This window comes from Caretta caretta, chromosome 8 (genome assembly GCF_965140235.1).
Source record: "Caretta caretta isolate rCarCar2 chromosome 8, rCarCar1.hap1, whole genome shotgun sequence".
Lineage (NCBI taxonomy): Eukaryota > Metazoa > Chordata > Testudines > Cheloniidae > Caretta > Caretta caretta.
Window position 1 is genome coordinate 14,708,745 of NC_134213.1, and position 20,042 is coordinate 14,728,786.

At 39.1% G+C, this 20,042-nt stretch overlaps 1 protein-coding gene and 1 long non-coding RNA gene across 4 annotated transcripts in view; one reads left to right on the forward strand and one right to left on the reverse strand.

Moving 5' to 3' along the window:
- The window catches only part of LOC125641878 (uncharacterized), a 24,609-nt gene continuing 4,567 nt past the window's right edge, over positions 1–20,042 (forward strand). Inside the window, exons 1-4 of the long non-coding RNA XR_007358180.2 lie at positions 1–37; positions 461–566; positions 9,568–9,616; positions 10,240–10,290. This is a non-coding gene — a long non-coding RNA (uncharacterized LOC125641878). The remainder of the gene's footprint in view (positions 38–460; positions 567–9,567; positions 9,617–10,239; positions 10,291–20,042) is intronic.
- MEIKIN (meiotic kinetochore factor) overlaps positions 6,171–20,042 on the reverse strand; it is a 24,481-nt gene continuing 10,609 nt past the window's right edge. For 2 of the 3 annotated variants that reach the window (XM_075131302.1, XM_075131301.1), the window contains exons 9-14: positions 19,428–19,492; positions 17,496–17,590; positions 16,155–16,337; positions 11,889–11,972; positions 10,086–10,242; positions 6,171–6,311 (exon numbers count right to left, since the gene is read on the reverse strand). In XM_075131302.1, coding sequence (XP_074987403.1) covers positions 6,265–6,311; positions 10,086–10,242; positions 11,889–11,972; positions 16,155–16,337; positions 17,496–17,590; positions 19,428–19,492 — 631 coding nt within the window. In that variant the 3' untranslated portion in view covers positions 6,171–6,264. Of the gene's footprint in view, positions 6,312–10,085; positions 10,243–10,620; positions 10,747–11,888; positions 11,973–16,154; positions 16,338–17,495; positions 17,591–19,427; positions 19,493–20,042 lie in introns of all 3 variants that reach the window. The other variant, XM_048862399.2, reaches the window with a different exon arrangement.

Sequence of the window (20,042 nt, forward strand, 5' to 3'; positions counted from 1 at the left end):
CTGCAGCCATACATCCGCCAAATCCAGCAGGATGCAGGTGCGACAGAGTCTTCGCCGCTTTCTTCTACCGGGATTTCCTGGAGGACAAAATTTCTTCCTCCACTACTAGAAGTACCACTTGGTACAATTCCTGGGTACTCAGATGCAACAAGAGTGGCTAAACAGGATTTCTGTTTAGGCAGTGGAATGTGTGGAAGGCCAGAACCTGGCGGGATCCAGATGCCAAATTGACACAGTTCCAGCATTGCTGGACGCTGCTGTTTTTGGTGTAAGAAGAGCATATACACCTGTTCTCTCTTTATGTGGTAGAGTTAGGATGATTGGGGCCAGAAATTGGCCAGGTTTAGAACAGTAACTAAGCTTGTTCTTTATTTAGGCCAGGGGAATTGTGGAGCTGGGTACAAAAAACAGGAGGCTCCAGGTTGATCCAGCTTTTTACCTTTTCGTCCTTTGTTCGGAGAGAGTTGCCATTTGGAGATTTAAGAAATTCTCCCACCGTGCAGGGAGCTGAATGAAAGCAAAAGTGATGTGGGCGGTTCAGACTATGCAATACCAGAGGAAGGAAGGTAGGTGAAGGAGATTTGCATGAAGAGGAAGCTTCACCTTATAAACAAACATCACAAAATACTACCAACTAGTATTAAAGTGGTAACAACAAATTAATGTATCAGGAAGGAAACAGACAAGGTGGAGGAGGTAACAACTTTTTTTGGACCAACTTTTGTTGGTGAAATTGAAAACAAGTTGGTCCAAGAAGCGAGATTATTTCATTTATCTTGTCTCTCTAATATTCTGCGACCAACACAGCTATAACAACACTGCAAGCAGGAAGAAAATACAGTTAGAGCAAGTACCCCTGTTTAGCCTAAAAACTAGGTTTTACAAAAATCAAGAGGAGCTAGAGGTTTCTGCACAATCTCTTAGTAAATACCTCATGAAAACATCTTTAAATAATGTAGGACAACAACAATTTAAATAAAGGACAATAATTTTTGGTTTCAGAGGAACAGCCGTGTTAGTCTGTATTCGCAAAAAGAAAAGGAGTACTTGTGGCACCTTAGAGACTAACCAATTTATTTGAGCATGAGCTTTCGTGAGCAAATTGGTTAGTCTCTAAGGTGCCACAAGTACTCCTTTTCTTTTTGCGAATAATTTTTGGGTAGATCTTAGGATTCCTCATCACTGTCTACAGTACAAACATGGCAGCATTGTACAAAGGCAGAACTAGAAAATAAAGTTAACTAAAAACTAACTAAAGTGAAACTCACTAACCTCATTTCATTCTCCAAAGCCAGTGAAGTAAAACAACATGATGTAAGATTATTAAGGAAGTGTGTTTTTCTGAATTAATCTAAGCGATTTCTTTGAGTGTTACTAAAAGAAATTGCTTAAGTTAATTCTGATGAGTTTTTTAATTGTATTTTATTATTGTGACAAGGCCTTCATTACCCTTCAATATGTGCTTTTATAACCTCTTAAAGATTAAGGCAAGGAGACATAGCTCAGTGGTTTGCGCATTGGCCTGCTAAACCCAGGCTTGTGAGCTCAATCCTTGAGGGGGCCATTTAGGGATCTGGGCAAATATTGGGTATTGGTCCTGTTTTGAGCAGGGGGTTAGACTAAATGATGGTCCCTTCCAATCCTGCTATTCTATGATTCTACTGCAGTGAAAAGCCATGAGAGAAATGGTGGTTTCTTTTTCCTAGTTTGTGTATAGTCAATAGGTCCTCCTGCTGGACTTGGATCTTTGCAGACCGCACCTTGCCCCACATAGCCCTTCTGAAGTTAATAGGGCTGTATATGTGAGAAGAGAGGTTCTCTGCCCAAAAACTTAAGATGAGGAGCCTTAGTAATTTTACTCTGCTGATACTCACACCTTCTTGTGAACTGTTGGAAAAGGGCCACCTTGATTGCATTGGCCTCGTTAGTACTACAAGAGTGATTTTTCCTCCCTTGGTAGTCACCCCTTCTTGTTAACTGTTGAGAATAGGCCACTTCCACCATAATTGAATTGGCTCATTAGCACTGACCCCCCCCCCCACTTGGTAAATCAGCTCTCATTTTTTCACATGCTATAATATATATTCTGCTTACTGTTTTTTTCACATCCGATGAAGTGGGTTTTAGCCCATGAAAGCTTATGCCCAAATAAATTTGTTAGTCTCTAAGGTGCCACAAGGACTCCTCGTTGTTTTTGCTGATACAGACTAACACGGCTGCCCCTCTGAAACCTGTGAAATGACAAAAATTCAGTTGCAGATGCTCTAAAGTTTATTGCATGTATCAGTGAGTCACAAAGGCTGCATAATCCTGTTATACCAAATACACACCCATACACATATATGACTGGTAATTAATTATACATATACATACATATACACAGGAAGCATTAAGTATTTTTTCCTCTTAAATTGGAAGCACTTGAAATCAAAAGCATCCAACTGTAATTTACTTTTAAACTTAATAAAATAGTCTTGCTTGCAAATTGTATTTAAAATATAATTACTAAGTCAAATCTCTCTACTAAACATGTACCTATATGACATATTTCAGTGATTAAAATAATTAGCCTATATAAGAACTACACTAGAATTAGGATTCATCTGAAATGACAGTTAAAATCCTTCAAAAAGATATTTTGGCCTCAAGTTCTCAGGGAGAAGTCCCCTTGACTTCAGTGAACAAGGACTGTTCCTACGAAAGCTGCCTGCACAATTGGGCCCTTAAGCATTATACATGCGACTGACTGTGACCTGTAACCTTTTCCCACTAATACTAAGGAGCCATTTTTCATTTCCAGTGAAATTTTATGCAGTCATTTTTCTGCCTAGACTCAAAACATGAAAAAATACCGAATTGATTTAAAAACAGAACAAGACTGGGTGCTGTTGTGGTCTCAACAGGAATAGAATTTCCTTCCTGGGGCAAAAGAGTAGCTAGACAAGTAATTATACTAAATAAAACAGTAGCATGTGTCAGGGTCAGAGATGAAAATGATTTAAAAAGTGCAGCTGTGTGGAGGACAAGAAGATGTTAGTGCCCAATCCTACAAACATCTAGACATGTGAGTAATTTTACTCATATGCATAAGAATTCAGGCACTTTGTAATTCTCTCAAGTTTTAGGCTATGATATTTCTAGACTTAGTCATCCCACCACTTTGTCTCACTTATTTCCTTCACTTTTAATGTGATTGACATAGAGGTGATCGTATGACACGAAAGTTAAATTTAAGGTGATACAGGTATTAACAAAAGAAAGAAACTTATAACAGGTCAGATACACAGCATGAAAAAAAAAGTTGACAATCAACAATCAGGGACCTAGTCAGCCTCTAACCGAACCTTCCAGGTGCTCTAAAGTTTAAGAGCTTATATCATCTGGCAATAATGGTATTAGGAACAATTTCTTGTTACAGTGATTTACCAAATACACACAGATTGGGTTACCAAATATGAATGCACTCTGTAATACTGCAAATAATGGACAAAGATTTTCAGTGTGATGCCATAACCTTTATAATGCAGGCTTGGGGCCTCGTTATACATCCTTTTAAGTCAATGAGAGTAGGTTCAGGCCCTAAACTTTACTGATTAAAGTTGGATGTAGGTAAAAAAGTTGTGCTTGGTTTTGAGAATCAAGGAATTCTGATTTCCAAGAAACTCACAAGGGATATAAACTAAGAGGTTTAGAAAAATCACACAATGTTGTTTAACTTATTAAAAGCAGGATATGTATGTGTACAGACAGATTCTAATCTGAAGGGACAGCCAGTGGTTGTCACCGATATCAGAAAAATCTGTGGGTATCCAAGTCTACCTTTATAATAATAAAAGAAAGGTGCATGGGGAAAATACTATTCTAAAAGCCTCTTACCATGGTATTTGAAGCAATCAGCATCTTTAGTAATCTATGGACTGAATCAATGGGACTGATAATCTAACCTGCAAATCAGGTGCATGCTCACCTTTGCACAGCCCAGGAGGAGGTGGGAAACAAGGAACCTTCTTCTGAAGCCATCAGGAAACACTTTTAGACCCCTCTCTTTCCCCTACACACAGGGCACATCAAATAATCTTGATGGGGCCAGCCTCTGCTGAAAAGTTGGTGGATGCCCCAAAAGGGGAACATCCACATAGCCTAATGGCTTAGAACTGCTCTACATACCCCACTCCCTGAGCCCAGTTAAGTCCAAGGCACAAAAGAATCAATTTTGTAACTTAAAATAAGGACTTTTGTCAAGAACAAATCTAAGCCTTTACTATAGCTTATGCAATATAAAGTTTAAATTAACACAGAGGGGCTGCATGGTGTAGATTCCTGGATGAAATTAGAAGCATGTCATTCAGAGTTATGTCACTGTTTGTGTCAACAGTGGAGAACCATTCCAGGAGGCAGCAGAGGGGAAATCTCATAAAACAGTGACCTTGTTGGGTTTTGTGTTTTGGAAAGTATCAGGGAGGCTGGGCAGCCTTTAGAGTGTTAGTAGAGAAAAAACCCTCTATTTTGTTTCTAAAACCTACCTTTTAGAAAGTTCTGCTGGGAACATAAAAATTGATTCCGGACAGAATGTGGTCAAGAAAATTAATCCCAGAGCAAATTTTTACAGTATTATAAAAGAAACTGAGCAGCACTCACTGCAACAATGAGTTATTGAATATGTGAATGCTTTACATTAGAGGTTTTTAAACTCCTCATTGTATGTACTAAAGAATGCAATTGAGCTAATTATCTCATTAAATAGGACTGAAGTGAATGCACAATGGGTTAAATGCACCATACCTGTGTTTAAATGCATAAGGCTAAAAAGCAATCCTCGGTTGATGGATTCATAAGGGGATGCTAGTAATATTAAGAATCAGTCTAATGTTAAAGAATTAGGCCATATAGGACAGCTGGCTAGCGTAGCAAAAAAGGTAGCTGTAATATTTGTTTAAGGAAATTAAAATGAATTCTGCTAAGTTGTGTAGCTGCTTTGTGGTATAGAAGAGTGGTGATAGGAAGACCACCAAATTAGTGTACTTATGACATACTTATGTAGACTGAGACTTCCATTCCTTTTCTTTCTGGTTATTCTTTCCAGGTTTGTAAGTTTGGCTTTGGTTCTTTAAGACTTTGGCTGTGGTTCTTTAAGAAACCTAGGATGTGCTCCTGTAGGCTAGGAATTTCTAAAGGAGTCTAAGGTAGCCAGTACTCAAATCAGATTGAAAGTCAATGGAATGTGGGTACCTAATTACCTTTGACTCCTTCCGAATTAATCACCTTACTTTTGTTTTAGACAAATACCACTCCCTCCCTGTCAAAACTGAGCAATAGTATCTGGAAACCTATTGCAGAATTAGAAAATGTCTTAGATCAAAGGTAAAACAACTAGGCCCCCCATCTTGCAAACATGTACATTTTATGCATGTATTAAAATGAAAGCATGTGAGTAGTTTCACAAAAGTCAGAGTATGGTATTAATAACCCTGCCTGGTCAATATGATTACTCGTGTGCTGAATTTTATGTACATGCATACTGCTTGCAGGATTGGAGCGCTAAAGCTTCAACTTGCAAACTCTTACGTGAGTAGCCTTTAGTCCTATTGATAGACTTCAGTGGGATTACTTGCATGAGTAGGGGTTTCCATTGTCAGGCTCTAATATGGGATTTCATCTAGACCTTCAGTAGATATTTTTCCATATGGCAAGAACACCACGATAAACTAATTAGTCTCTGTTCAGAATGACCATATCAGATGCTGTAGAACAGGACTGAGGTACATATGCAAGCTGTCTACTTGGATCACATCAACACTAAGTTTCTCACTTTCATGATTATTCTTAACTAAAAAAATAATCAGGACTTCAGCACTACTTTTAAAGTTTTCATAATTTTCTTTATAAATATTAGCAAGTTGGCATATCAATCCAAATGTTTCTATTTAATACAATTTAATCACCCATCCCTCCATGCATATTCTTTCAATTAATTGAATATAGATTAATCGAATATATGGTGCACCTACAGAACACTGCACGAGTTGAAATATCACTTATTTGTACAATTTTTTTTAAACAAATCATTAAGAACTTCCTGCAAGGCATGTGTGAACACGCTATTTCAAATGCCTCAACAACTGACATCTGTAGATAATGGACTACACTATACAATGCAGGTTACACTTCTGTGAGCCTCCTCTTCTATATTGTGATCATATACTTCTGCCCCTTACAGTGGGACCTTTAACTCTTTCATTTGACTCCTGAAGAAAACCAAAGAGCTCATCCATGGTCACTGTAGACCCAGTTTTTGGTACTTGTAATAACATCTGAAAAATAATGTAAGGGTAAAAATTTATCATACATGTAAAAACTCTCTCTCTAGAATATATCAGTCTAAAATTCTTTAGTTAGTCTGTGGCATAACTGGTATGTATAGTCAGCCCTCTGCTGAGTGGTAGCAGGTACCAGGGCCTTACAGGTCAGCTTCCTGTTAGAGGAGAAATCAGCAATGCAAAGTTTGGGTATATTCTTAATACAACTTGTTTATTTTACATTATATACCCCAGCCCTTGACAGAGGTGGTCACAGCATGCCAGCAATCCCTCGCTTAAAAATCTCAGCCAAAACAGATTCCCAGGAAGCAACTGTTTCAAGAGCTGACTAGTTAGAAAGATTAAGGAACAGAGCAAACTCGCTTTTACTTCTTGCCACGGCTCCTCTAAAAAGAAATGTCAAAAAGTATTTCTTCAGAGAAAGAACAGTACTCTCACTAATGAGACCTTGTAACACTATGTGCAACTGCGCCATCTGGTGACCCTCAGGATAACACTATTTAAAATTTGTGCAGCTATTTGTTCTGCAGACATTTTCCCCCTAAAAGTTACAGATAAGGAGTACTGTCCTGATCCTGCTCTTATTAGTAAGTGGCTATTGTCTACATACAATAAAGTATTTCTCAGGGATTGCCAGTATATGCAGAAATGTATGTGCGTGACAATTCCATGGAAATGAATTTCAGGATATGGTTCTAGGAATTCTTTAGGTGTACCCATGTTTCTGATAGCTTAACAAGACAAATGCCTGAAAAGACATGCTTACAGCGAGCTAACAGTATTTTGAGTTTAATACCTTAAGTTTGCCTTTTACATACTTACCAGAGGACTGAACTTGGAACCATTCTGCACACAGAATACCCCAAATGAATTGACACCTACTCTACAGAACTATGATCAGATCCTCCACAAGTGAAATTTAAAGGGGGTGAAGGAGGATCACAGAAATAGATGAAGTGGAATAGACCATATACAGAGGGGAAAATATATGCAGAAAGAGGAACAAAAACAAATGGGATTTAAACATTTTTGTACAGCTATTAGAAATTTGACAGATTAAATACCAGTAGCATAAGTTTTTAGTAAATTAGTTTCACTTAATGCATTAAATGTAACAATTACGTAAAGTTAAATATCAGTCTCAAACTTTTAAGTTAATAGGAGCTCTTAAGTGCTCAGTACTTTTGAGAACCTAAGTTTAAACATTCAGTTCTCCAAGTCTTATGTACAGCACAGTACTTTCTCAAAAAGAGGAGTTTTCCAATGCAGTGTTTATAATTTGAAACATTTCAATAGAGGAGTTCTATAACATGTCAGAGCTACAATATGAAAAAACTGGATAATCCGTTCAAAATAATCCGGAAAGTAGGGTATTATGGGAAATGTACGTACGAGGCTCAATTCTACAAGCTACTGAACACACTGACCCCAATCCAGGAAAACTTAGGCACATGCTTAATTTTAAACAAGCATATTTCCATTGAAATCAGTGCAATTAGTCACACGTGGTTAATTTTAAGCATATGCTTAATGCCTTAACTTAAATGGGAATATTCTTATGCTTGATGGTAAGCATGTCTTTGCTGGGCTAGGGCCAGAGTTCTCAGTCCATTGCAGGATCAAGCCCACTGTAAGGTAGCCAAGAACCTCTAATTTCTACCACCTCCCCCCACGAAGGTTAAATGAGTTTATAATGGACGGTGGATAATTTAAAAAGATTTCATGAGTCTACTTGTGACCTGATCGGAATTTGATTTCCGATTTCAAGGTAAAGGCTACATGCAAACCCAGCCTACCATCTTGCTAACGCTTCTGCTATGAGAAAGAACTCAAAAAACTAGAACAGCAAAGAAGCTCTGAATTCCCCTTCTGCTCATGAATAAGCATTTTGTAATACTTTATAAATACGTGTACATCTTGATTTAGAATTGGATCACATTATGTTTTACAAGTGTCCCATTATTCCTGAACCAATGTTTATTTTAGTTACTTACTACCAGTTATTTTGGAATAGGTTCTGCATTTTTCTAATGCCATTGTGCACAAGATGAAAAGAGAACACTCCCTTGTCACTGTACTCCTATATCTATACAGAGGAAAGGAGTACTTGTGGCACCTTAGAGACTAACCAATTTATTTGAGCATGAGCTTTCACGAAAGCTCATGCTCAAATAAATTGGTTAGTCTCTAAGGTGCCACAAGTCCTCCTTTTCTTTTTGCGAATACAGACTAACACGGCTGTTAGTCTGAAACCTGTCATTATACAGAGGAGTAGCTATTGATAATTTTGACACATTTTGAAAAGCACTTAACCTATATTCTAGATGATATATGTATTCTTTTAATATGGTAAAATGTAAACAATATCTTTTGCATTAAAAACGCCCATGAGCCATTTTGTGCTAGTGTCTCGTCTCTGGGTTGAAGCTAAATAATGCCATAGTCTAAATGGCCAACTAGCTGTAAATAGTTTCTGAAAAAGTTCTTGAAAGAAATAACATTCTTAAAACTAGAAGAATGTCTTAAACTTAACTACTAAGTAGAGACATGCCATCCAGAGGCATGCTAAGAAATCTGCAAATGAAAAGTTTACAGTATTAGTGAGACCAATACTGGAATACTACATCCAGTTCTGGTGTTCATGTTTTAAACAGGATGTTGGAAAAATAGGGAAGGGAGCCACAAAAATTGTTTGTGGGCTGGAGAAAATGCCATAGAGGGGGAAACCATTCATCCTATCGGAAAGGATACCGAGAGGTGACTTGATTACAGTGTCTAGGTACCTTCATGGTGAGAAAATACCAGTTACTTAAGAGCACTAATCTAGCAGGAAAAAGGCAAAACAAGAACCCGTGGCTGAAAGCTGAAGCCAGACAAATTCAAAGGAGAAATAAGGCACAAATATTTAACAGGGAGGGCAATTAACCATTGGAACAAACTATCAAGAGAAGTGGTGGATGCGCCATCTTGTAAAAGTCTTCAAATAAAGACTGGATGCCTTTCTGGAAGATCTGATTTATTCAAACAAGTTATAGGGCTCAACGAGATAACAACTGGGATGGAAGAGGAAGATGCAACAAAATGGGCAATGTTTAGCAGAAAACTAAAAGCCTCAGCTGGCCACTAGCCTAACCAATTCCAGGGTATGATTTGTCAGCATCATGGCAAAGGTGGGTTTTAAGGAAGGATTTAGAAAAGATATGGTGGCAGCTTCATAAATATTGACACGGAGTTTTATTCCCAACCATAGGGCAGCATGGGCCTAAAGTACAGAGGTACCTGAAGCATCAGAAAAGTGGGTAAGTGAGGCTGTTATCATTGGCAAAGCAAAGGTGTGGTAGAGGATCAATGCCTTGATAAGTTATGTAGGTCCAATTTTAATACCTCCTTCCTGTCCTTTTGGGGGTGACCAAAAGGACCCATGTAATCTCTGTGGACAAGCAAATGCAGAAACTGCAACTATCTGTGGCCCTCGCATGGAGGATAGGCTCCAGTTAGAGTTTCGGGAAATTTCTTGAACACGCTCCCTATAATGCACAGTGATTTCACTACACAGGTGTGAAAGGTGTTTCATTTGGGAAGCTCAATAAAATGACAGCTTTCCTCTTCGAATCTTACGGAGAACATCTATGCTTCTCTGTTGCACCACTTTATTATAATTTTTCCATCTCTCAGATGCAGGGGTGTGTGTTTTAAAGAAACTACAACTCCCATGCTCAAGCAAGTATTTCTATCATTTGCATATGAAAATTTTCTATATTCTGTTACCTTCAGGTATTCCTTCAGGGGGATGCAATGTGTTTCTGTTTACTGGAGTTCGGTGAACCATGGAGACCCTAAGCCCTGGTGACGTTTTAATAATAGAGCAGATTTCTTTGTTTTTTGTATTTGATTTCTTGTTTTGTGTTTCTTTGTTATGCAGAGACTGAAAAGAAGAGTGAAGCAACTCCAGTTATATAACAGCTATTGGCATGTAAGTGATCTTCTCACACACCTTCTTTAAGGGAAGGTCTTGATATCAGAAGGAGTTTGTACAAAGAGGGAGGAATAGAGCCATTAGAGATCACAGATATCAAGGATATTACTACAGAATATTAAACTAAGATTACTCTTGTACATTTAATTAAATACTATAGCAACAGTTCTCAAAATATTCAAGACACTTTTAAAGTCAAGCATTTCAATATTTTTATCATTAAGTTCTAGTCAACTGTGTATATTATAATAATACTCTTAATGCATTCTATCATGAAACTATTAGGCTAGGGCTAAAAAATATATATATATATCTCAAGATTACAACCTGATAAATTTTTTCTTCTGAACTCAAAGATGAAGGAACAATTTCTTCTGAGTTTACATATGGACCCGTTGAATTTAGGAATAAGTCTTCACCAAAAGAGGCCTTGTGCACTGGTGACAAGTTAAACTACACCTCAACCAAAATATAAGCAATATCAGTAATATGTACTTAAAATTCAGCTGATTTACTGGTAAGGTAATAAACAAAACTAAATTCAAATTGGCTAGCTCCTAAATGAGAGATGGCCTGTATTGAGAGAACTCCCAAATCACTGAAGAGTCACCTTGGGTAAATCATTTAGGATATGTCTTACACTGCAGCTGGAAGGGAGTCTCCCAGCCCGGGTAGACAGACTTGCAATAGAGGGGCTCATGGTAGTGCACTGAAAACAACAGTGTGGATGTTGCGGCATTGAAAGAAGCTCAGGCTAGCCTTCTGGGCTCAAACCCACCCAATCCCCTGGGTCTGAGCGCAGGTGTCTAGCCCAAGCCTCAGCCAGCGCCACAACATCCTCGATGCTATTTTTAGCATGCTTGCGCAAGCACAGTCTGTATCGGGGCTGGGTCTCCCTCCCAGCTGCAGTGTGGAAATCTTTATGCTCTGATTTAGTATCTGCACGTATAAAATGGGAATAATGTTAATATGTCTCACGTGGTTTGTTAGGGTTAATAAATTTGAGTATCCAAAGCAGGTTCAACAGAAAAAGCTTGATGTATTATAATCAACACACAATACTGGAGAGAGCCAGTACATCTTCCTTCTGAATAATTTGGTTCCATATTATGGAGTCTTCCTATTGAAGGAGCATCTCTCTCTAAAACTGTGCAGTTTGTTTTGTCTGAATTCATCTCATGTGTCCTGCACAAAGATAAAAACTAACGCAGTAATCTAAGGAATTAAAGGTTTTTAAAATACAATTTAAATATAGGTGGCATTTGTTTTTAACAAACATTTTTGAAATATGTTGGTGCAAATAAAGCTGTAAGGTGTTCATTTAACTATATAAAATCATTTTAAAAATCAAACATTCAATTTTAACAAGTAGGTATTCTAAGAAACATCCAGTTGACTGGATTTGCTGCACAATAGTTTGTAACTTAAAAATGTGTCACAAATCAGGTAATTGCATGCATAAGTGAGGCGTACAAATTGTACATCTAATTTATTCCTAAACAGTCTCAATTTATAAAAAAGATCAACTTTAACTCAACTGTTTTACCATATTAAAAAAAGATAGTACCCAGTAGTGTTTTGTATATTCATCTCACCTCTAATTCTTCTGGCTGAAAGTATGCTGTGCTTGTTAGCAATTGTCTATTTTTTTCTGCGATCAATACTTTAGAATTCATTTCCTATTTAGAAATACAAGAGAGTATGTAAACATCAAAAATACTCTTGGCAATTTCCTTCATTAGTAATTTGGGGTCTTATTCTATTCCCTTTGTACAAAATGGTATATTCTGGGATTCTATTAAAATTTTAAGAAACTGATCTAAAAGGTAAAGTTACAGTTTATCCTACATTCATGTTACTTTTGTTCTTGTATTCTTTAAATGAAGGCATGGAATCAGTTTACTGCAGCATAAAGGGATGAGAGTTTACTCCTCAAGCCCACCCTCAGATGGATAGATTAGACACTTCTTCCCTGTCTAGTGGTCTGATAGCAATTATATCTCTTCCCTGTATTCTCTAAATCATTCTGAATTAGGAAACAAGATAGAAGATACTAGTTGTCAGTGACACTAACTAGTTTTGTCTCCAAAGCAATCCACTTCATATCCCCCCACAACTTTCAGAATTAATTTAGTTTAATGTATTTGCCCTTGAGGGAATCTGATCATTTTTAAAAATCCAGACTTGTGACTTATTTTGATTTTCTGCAGCCATACGAATTCCACTTCATATGAATTCTGCCATATTAATTCTGCAGTCACTTACTGTGGAGGGTGAAAAGTCCTCTGAACATGTATTATTCAGGCTTTCAGTTTTGAGTAAGGCATAATTCAGAAAGTCTGATTTGTTTTGGAATTTAATAGTTGGAAGAGCCTAAACATACTGAAGAAAGAAGAAACATACAATACACAAAGTGATCCAAAAACCAGCATTCAGAGGCCCGAGGCTGATGTTAAGTCATTTGTAGGGTCTCCCCCACACACATACTTTGTTTTTGTGACTCAAACTCAGTATGGAGGAAAGGGGGGAAGATAACAGAAAATGTGGAAATGGTGGAAGTGCTAACGACTTTTTTGTTTCAGTTTTCACCAAAAAGCTTAGTAGTGATCAGACATCTAACAGTGAAAGCCAGCAAAAATGAGGTAGGAACAGAGGCTAAAATAGGGGGAAAGTTAAAAATGACTTAGACAAGTTAGATGTCTTTTAGTCTGCAGGGTTTGAAGACATACATCCTAGAATACTCGAGGAGCTATGCAAACTATTAGTGGTTATCTTTGAAAGCTCATGGAAGATGGGAGAGATTCCAGAGGACTGGAAGAGGGCAACCATAGTACCAATCTATAAAAAGGGAATTAAGGACAATCTGGGGAATTACAGACCAGTCAGCTCAACTTCAGTATCCAGAAAGAGAATGGAGCAAATAATCAAGCAATCAATTTCTAGACACCTAGAAGATAACATAAGTAACAGTCAACATGGATTTGTCAAGAACAAATCATTTCAAACTACCCTAATAGCTTTCTTTGACAGGGTAACAAGCCTTGTGCATAGGGGGTCAGTGTTAGATGCAATAGATCTTGACTTTCATAAGGCTTTTGATACAGTCTCACATGACCTCCTCATAAATATAGCCTAGATGGAGCTATTATAATGTGGGTGCATGACTGGTTGGAAAACCATTTCCAGAGAGTAGTTATCAGTGGTTCACAGTCAAGCTGGAAGGGCATATTAAGTGGGGTCCTGGAGGGATAGGTCCTGGGTCCAGTTCTGTTCAATATCTTCATAAATGATTTGGGTAATGGAATAGAGTACACTTACAAAGTTTGTGGATGATACCAAGCTGTGAGCAGTTGCAAGTGCTTTGGAGGTTAGGATTCAAAATGATCTGCACGAACTGGAGATATGGTCTGAAGTAAATAGGATGAAATTCAATAAGGACAAATGTAAAGTATTCCATTTAGGAAGGAACAATTACATATATAACAAAATAGGAAGTGTCTTCCTAGGAGGGAGTACTGCAAAGAGGGATCTGGGGGTTGTAGTGCATCACAAGCTAAATAGGAGTCTCTGTAACACTGTCAAAAAAAAGCAAACATTCTAGGAAGTATCATCAGCAAGAGTGTTGTAAAAAAGATACAAGAAATAATTCCTCTACTCTACTCTGTGCTCATAAGGCTTCAGCTGCAGTATTGTGTCCAGTTCTAGGTGCCACATTTCAGGAATGATGTGGACAAATTAGAGAGTTCGGATGAGAGCCACAAAAATGATTAAAGGTCTAGAAAAACATGACTTGTGAGGAAAGATTGAAAAAATTGGTTTTAATATGGAGAAGAGAAGACTGAGGGAGGGGGACATAACAGTTTTTAAGTACATAAAAGATTGTAACAAGGAGAAGGGTGAAAAATTGTTCTCCATAATCTGACAGGACAGGACAAGAAGCAATGGGCTTAAATTGCAGCAAGGGAGGTTTAGGTTAGACTTTAGGAAAAACTTCGTAAAAGTCAGGATAGTTAAGCACTGGAACAAATTGCCTGGAGAGGATGTGGAATCTCCATCACTGGAGATTTTAAGAACATGTTAGACAAACACCTGTCAGGAATGGTCTAATTATTCCTTAGTCCTGCCTTGAGTGCAGAGAATGGGATTAGGTGACCTACTGAGATTCCTTCCAGTCGTACACGTAAATGATTTTATGCACATTTTTTGCCTATTTCTTTTCAAAAGCCATGAAAAAGGTAGAGATCTGAGAAAGTGACCAACTATTTTTGCTGCCTCTCCTCAGGCTAAATTTTTCCAAGTTTCCCAAACTCTTTGCTGTGCTTTTTATGCTACAGATGTCTTCATGAAGCATGCAGGGTAGTGTTCATTCCCAGGGAAGTTCCCATTTCTTTTAGATTGTTTTATAGCTAAGGCTACGATTTTTCAGGGATATTTTTAGTAAAAAAGTCATTGACAGGTCACGGGCAAAAAACAAAATCATGGAAGCCGTGACCTGTCCCTGACTTTTACTAAAAACATCCCTAACAAAATGGGGAGGGAGGAGGGTCCAGCATCCTGCCCCCATCCCACAGCAGCTGGAAGCTGTAGGGACCCCATTGTCTAGTAGCTGGGAGGGGTCCCCCTGCTGCCCTGCGGGACTGGAGCTGGGGGGTCCCCCCCACTTCCCTGCAGGGGGGCCTGCTAGCGATGGAGGCTGAGGAACTGCAGCGGGCCCGCTGCCCCCAAGCAGCTCCAGTGTCTGGGAGCTGCAGGGAGCCCATGGCCACTGAGCAGCTCTGGGGTTCCTCTGCTACCACTGCTGGCAACTGGGAGCTGCGGTGGGGCCCCAGCTACTTGGGGCAGCTGGGCAGTTCAGGGGTCGCCGGCGGCTGTGGCAACTGGCCAGTTGCAGGACGTCCCACCACTGCGCGAGGGTCCCCTGCCGCTCGCGGAGGCTGATCAGTTGCGGGGCCCCCAGAGTCACTGAGGTTGCTGGAAGTCATGGAATTCCGTGACATAATCTTAGCCTTACTTATAGTGTCTGAGACAGACATGTTGCATGCAGCAGATTTGATTTGTTCCAAAGCATTACAGCACTGGCCTAACTCTTCTCCCATTGAATTCCACTCTAATTTCTACTGCTGCATAAGACACACAATCCTCAAGGCCATACAACAGGCCTTCCCGCAGCTCCCATTGGCCAGGAACAGCAAACTGCGGCAACTGGGAGCTGCGGGCGGCCGTGCCTGTGGACGGTCAATGTAAACAAACTGTCTTGCGGCCCACAAGTGGATTACCCTGACAGGCTGCATGCGGCCCATGGGCCACAGGTTGCCCACCACTGGTCTAGACCAAGCTTTTTGTTAGAATTCCTAACTGTTGCACTACCAATGATCAAAGCACTAGTGTAGACCAGCTGCTGGAATCTTTACTACATACTCTAACACTACTCAGAGCAGGTGGTGAAGATGCCACTTGGCATTCTACACTAGCACTCCGTCCACTGTTAATGAAAGAATGGAGATGTTAACCAACCAGAAGCTTAGTATACACAAGACCAAAATGAGTATAACATACTCTAACCAGATTCATTTTCAGCAATATAGGGCCTGATCCTGCTTGCCTTGTGCACTCAGGACACTTATGCGTCAATGGGCGTTCTGGGTGTACAAGGAAGGCTGAAAATGGACTATGTAAATGTAAGCCTAACTTTCACTGCTTCAAAGTGAATATATACTCAGTTTGCCTGATACTTGTCATTTCGAGATTGCAGCTTTGTATCAACCTTCACAGCTTCCATCATTGCCCAGTGGAATTCTTTTATCTGTGGGAACTCCTCATTTTAAGCCTCCATGGGTAAACAGCACAGTAGAAATGCTTACCATCTCAATGTCTGGTTGTTTGGATGACAGCACTTCCGCTGTCAACTCATGTGATTTAGTTGAAATGCGTTCTGCAGGAGATGCAAGCTGATGGCATGAAGATGTCTCACTCATTAACAGACTGCTGAATTTTACTTTTTTTCGGCACTTCACGTTTTTAGGATTAGCAGTTTGGTTATCAAGCTATAATGAGATGAACAATTATATTTTGTATTATAAAATGGACCCCCATTGTCACCATCTGAAGTGCCAGACAAAAGGATAGCATAATACATCGATTCTTAAGAGTCAGATTATTGCCTTACACCACACTCCTAGATCTAGTTAAGCACAGTTAAATTAATTAATGTAGGCAGTAGCACCTAGCCACCCAATCAGGGCTCTGGGTTCTGTTGCGCTAGACACTGCGCGCACGCACGCACACACACACACACTCCCTGCCTCAAAATGCACACAAATCTAGTATTACTTCCGGCCATGGTTCCAGAGTGACCCTCACTCGGTCTCTCCAGAGGCACCCCTTTTAAGTGATAGGCCAAGTGCCTACACTACTCTCAGAGCGGAATCCCATGACCTTTAGGTTGAGTCATCTGCTTACAACTCCTGTTTACCAACCATGTTTCCTCAGAAGGTCCAACTGGGCTTGGACCCTATTTAGACTTCCCTTTTGGAGTTGTGAACAGTAGGTAGATGCAGTGACATGGAACAGTTTCTTCAAAACCAAGCATTATTTATCCATAGGAACATCACAATCACAGTGAAAGGGGTTAAAACAAGGTATCTACATGCCTTATTGCCTGACCTAAGCTTAAGATTTCCCTCAAATTTGGGTAGGCCTACTTATCCTGCCTGCTCCCCACTTTCTCTGGAAGCCAGCTTACAGTCTCTGCAGACTGTCTCTGCCTGTCAGCTTCAGGTCTGAGGCTTTTAACAGTGTCTACTTTCTAAAAGCCCTTTCTCTGTCTCAAGATAGAGATGGTAATGTCTCCTTTGGATAGGCAAAGAACAACAAAAGGTTTTTACACCTGTATTGTCAGTTAAGCACCAGTAATCAGGGTGGTCTAAAGCCACTGTCTTTGGATTCTTGCAGATGTGCAAAAATTACCCAGGACTGAATTAATTCTTTGCACCCATGTAACAGTCAGCAAGCTAGAACACCTAAAAGATACAGCTATCTCCCAGGTTCTTTACACTTACCATTACCAAAGACCTGCAAAAATAATTGCCTTCAAAAACATTTAGGAAACACGGCCCATCAAGATATTACACTTTTTTTAGTTCTCCTAGTGACATATGGGTGCTCAAATTACAACAAGGTATATTAATCATTAAAACCCTCACCTGTCTCTTTGGTCTTGCAGGTAATGAAGAGAATGTACTCCTTTTTATATCTGGAGTTTTTTCCATAGTAGACACAATTTTACACACTTGTTTTCCTGTGATGAAAACAATTGGTTTGTTGGAGAAAAGGAGCATAGATGCTCTCCATCCCTACATTGTAAATTATCCCTTGAAAGAGAGAATCACAGATCATGCCACAATCCATATGCAGAGTTTGCTTCTCTTGCTCCCTGATTTTGCTCTGTTCCTGGTTCAGTCCTTGGTGGGAGAAGTTTAGAGTGCTTTTCCTGCTCGCCTGTCTCCCTACTGCTCCCTCTGCTGCTGCCCAACTTTGCACACAAACCACAGAGCAGAGAGCAAACACTATATAAGTCAGGAAGCAGCCTCTGATGGGGTCTGCCTGTGTTGATATTTTCAGCCCAAATTAACCAGAAAAAAATTAAGCAATTTTTTGGACCATGGCCAAAACTGCAAAATTAGTTGGAATTCATTCAGAATTTGAGTTACCAGGAGCCACTCATGATATTAATAAGAGCCTTCACCTTCAAATACCACAAACAAAATAAAAAAACAAGACTCAAAATATAAGAATTAGCAGTCTAGTATCTGACTAAATTAAACTTTTTTTATTTTTTAATTATTGGGGAAGGGTAAGAAATTGCCTTTTTCATTGGACACTATGTGATTAACTGGTATACAGGGGGGTTTGGTTTCTCGTAAAAGTTGACTGTGTTCTGGATGAAACCTAGTTTTTACGGAAGGGGTTTTAACAAAGAGGTTCCTTCCCCCTCCCTTCTCCTGCTCATAGCAAGGCTCAGGCTTTGAGAGAGCTAATAGGTCAGGCACAAGCCTGGTTCTAATAGGGAGACCTGGGCTGTAAGTTTCATATAAAAGATAATGGAAGTTTCTATGGTTTTGGTTATAGATAGCAAGAGATTTGCTAACAGCAAATATAGTCAATGACCAGTGATGCGACACCAGATGGGGAGGGCTCTGAGTTACTACAGAGAATTCTTTCCCAGGTGTCTGGCTGGTGGGGCTTGCCCACATGCTCAGGGTCAGGAAGAATTTTCTTCTGAATCAGATTGGCAGAGACCCTGGCATGGGGTCACCTTCCTCTGAAGCATGGGGCACTGATCACTTGCAAATTTAAAGTAGTTTAATAGGTGGATTCTCTACAATTTTAAGTCTTTAAATCATGATTAGAGGACTTCAGTAACTCAACCAGAGGTTATGGATCTATTACAGGAGTAGGTGGGTGAGGTTCTGTGGTCTACAATGTGCAGACTGTCAGACTAGTTGATAATGATGGTCCCTTCTAATCTTAAAGTCTATTCGGTTTATTAAAAACAGAACATTTTACTTTTAATAGACCTTCTTAGCTTCTTTTCTGAGATTTAAGAACTATATAGTTCAGGGTTTTTTTTTTAAAAAGCACTTAACCTCAGTGGTACTTGTCTCTGCCAGATATTAAATACAGTGAAAAATAAAAGCAAGGAACTGCTTCTCACCTACCCCCTGCCAGTAAGACCAACAAGTCAAACCCCTTTCCCTACCAATATTAGCTATTATGAGCTCTTTCCTTCCAGTACACTCAGTCTTTATATTCCCTAAAATAATCCTTCCTGCATGCTGAGATCTCTCAGACCACACTGAAGTCACTGGCAGAGGAGATTAGGTGGCAAATTAATGTAAGCAGTTATCCAATTAACTGTGTTACCAAGACTTGCTGTCTTGAATAGCAATGTTCCTTATTGGTTTTCTGCAAGGTAGAGGGCTAGGCTGTCACTAGGTTGACAGGATCTAGTAAGACAGAATTCTTTGGGAATCAGTGTAACTGGTAGCAGACTCCAAATAAGTTTAAAGTGGAATAAAAAAATTTAATAGACTACTAATTTGCAAGTAGTACAACTATTTTAGGCCATGTTTTACCTGCTACAATTGTTGAAACATTCATCAATTCAGAAGAATCTTTATTGCATTTTGATGGTGACTCTCTGATAATAACAAATGAAAATTCTGTTATAAGTATCTTAAAATTTAGACAGCAAAATAATTACAGAAAACTAATTATAAGATAGCTCTAAACTTTCCTCTTCATTTTCATCAAAGCAGCTTAGGAGTTCAGTTACCTTTTTTTGTAATGTAATTTTTCCACACAAAATAGCTGATCAAATGATTCAAATACCTACAGTTTATCAAATCAAGTAGATTAAGAATATGAAGGGATTTTATAATGTAAAGACTGCAGAAAGTAAAAAGTAGTAACTAAAATCAAGTACTATATAGTGAAATATATCCAGAAGAATACCGAAAAATTTAGGTAGTGTGTAGTGGAGCCACTTAAAATCCAAGAAGTTTGCTTGTTTAATAGACATTTGTCTCAACCGTTCAAACACTTACTCACCCACTTATCTTAATTGATCAGTCCCACTTAAACCAGTGGGGCTGCTCAGACTGAAATCAAGCAGGTGCACAAGTATTTGTAGATCAGGACATTAATTTGCATATACGGGACAAAATAAGGATATACGTGTGCTTTGTAGG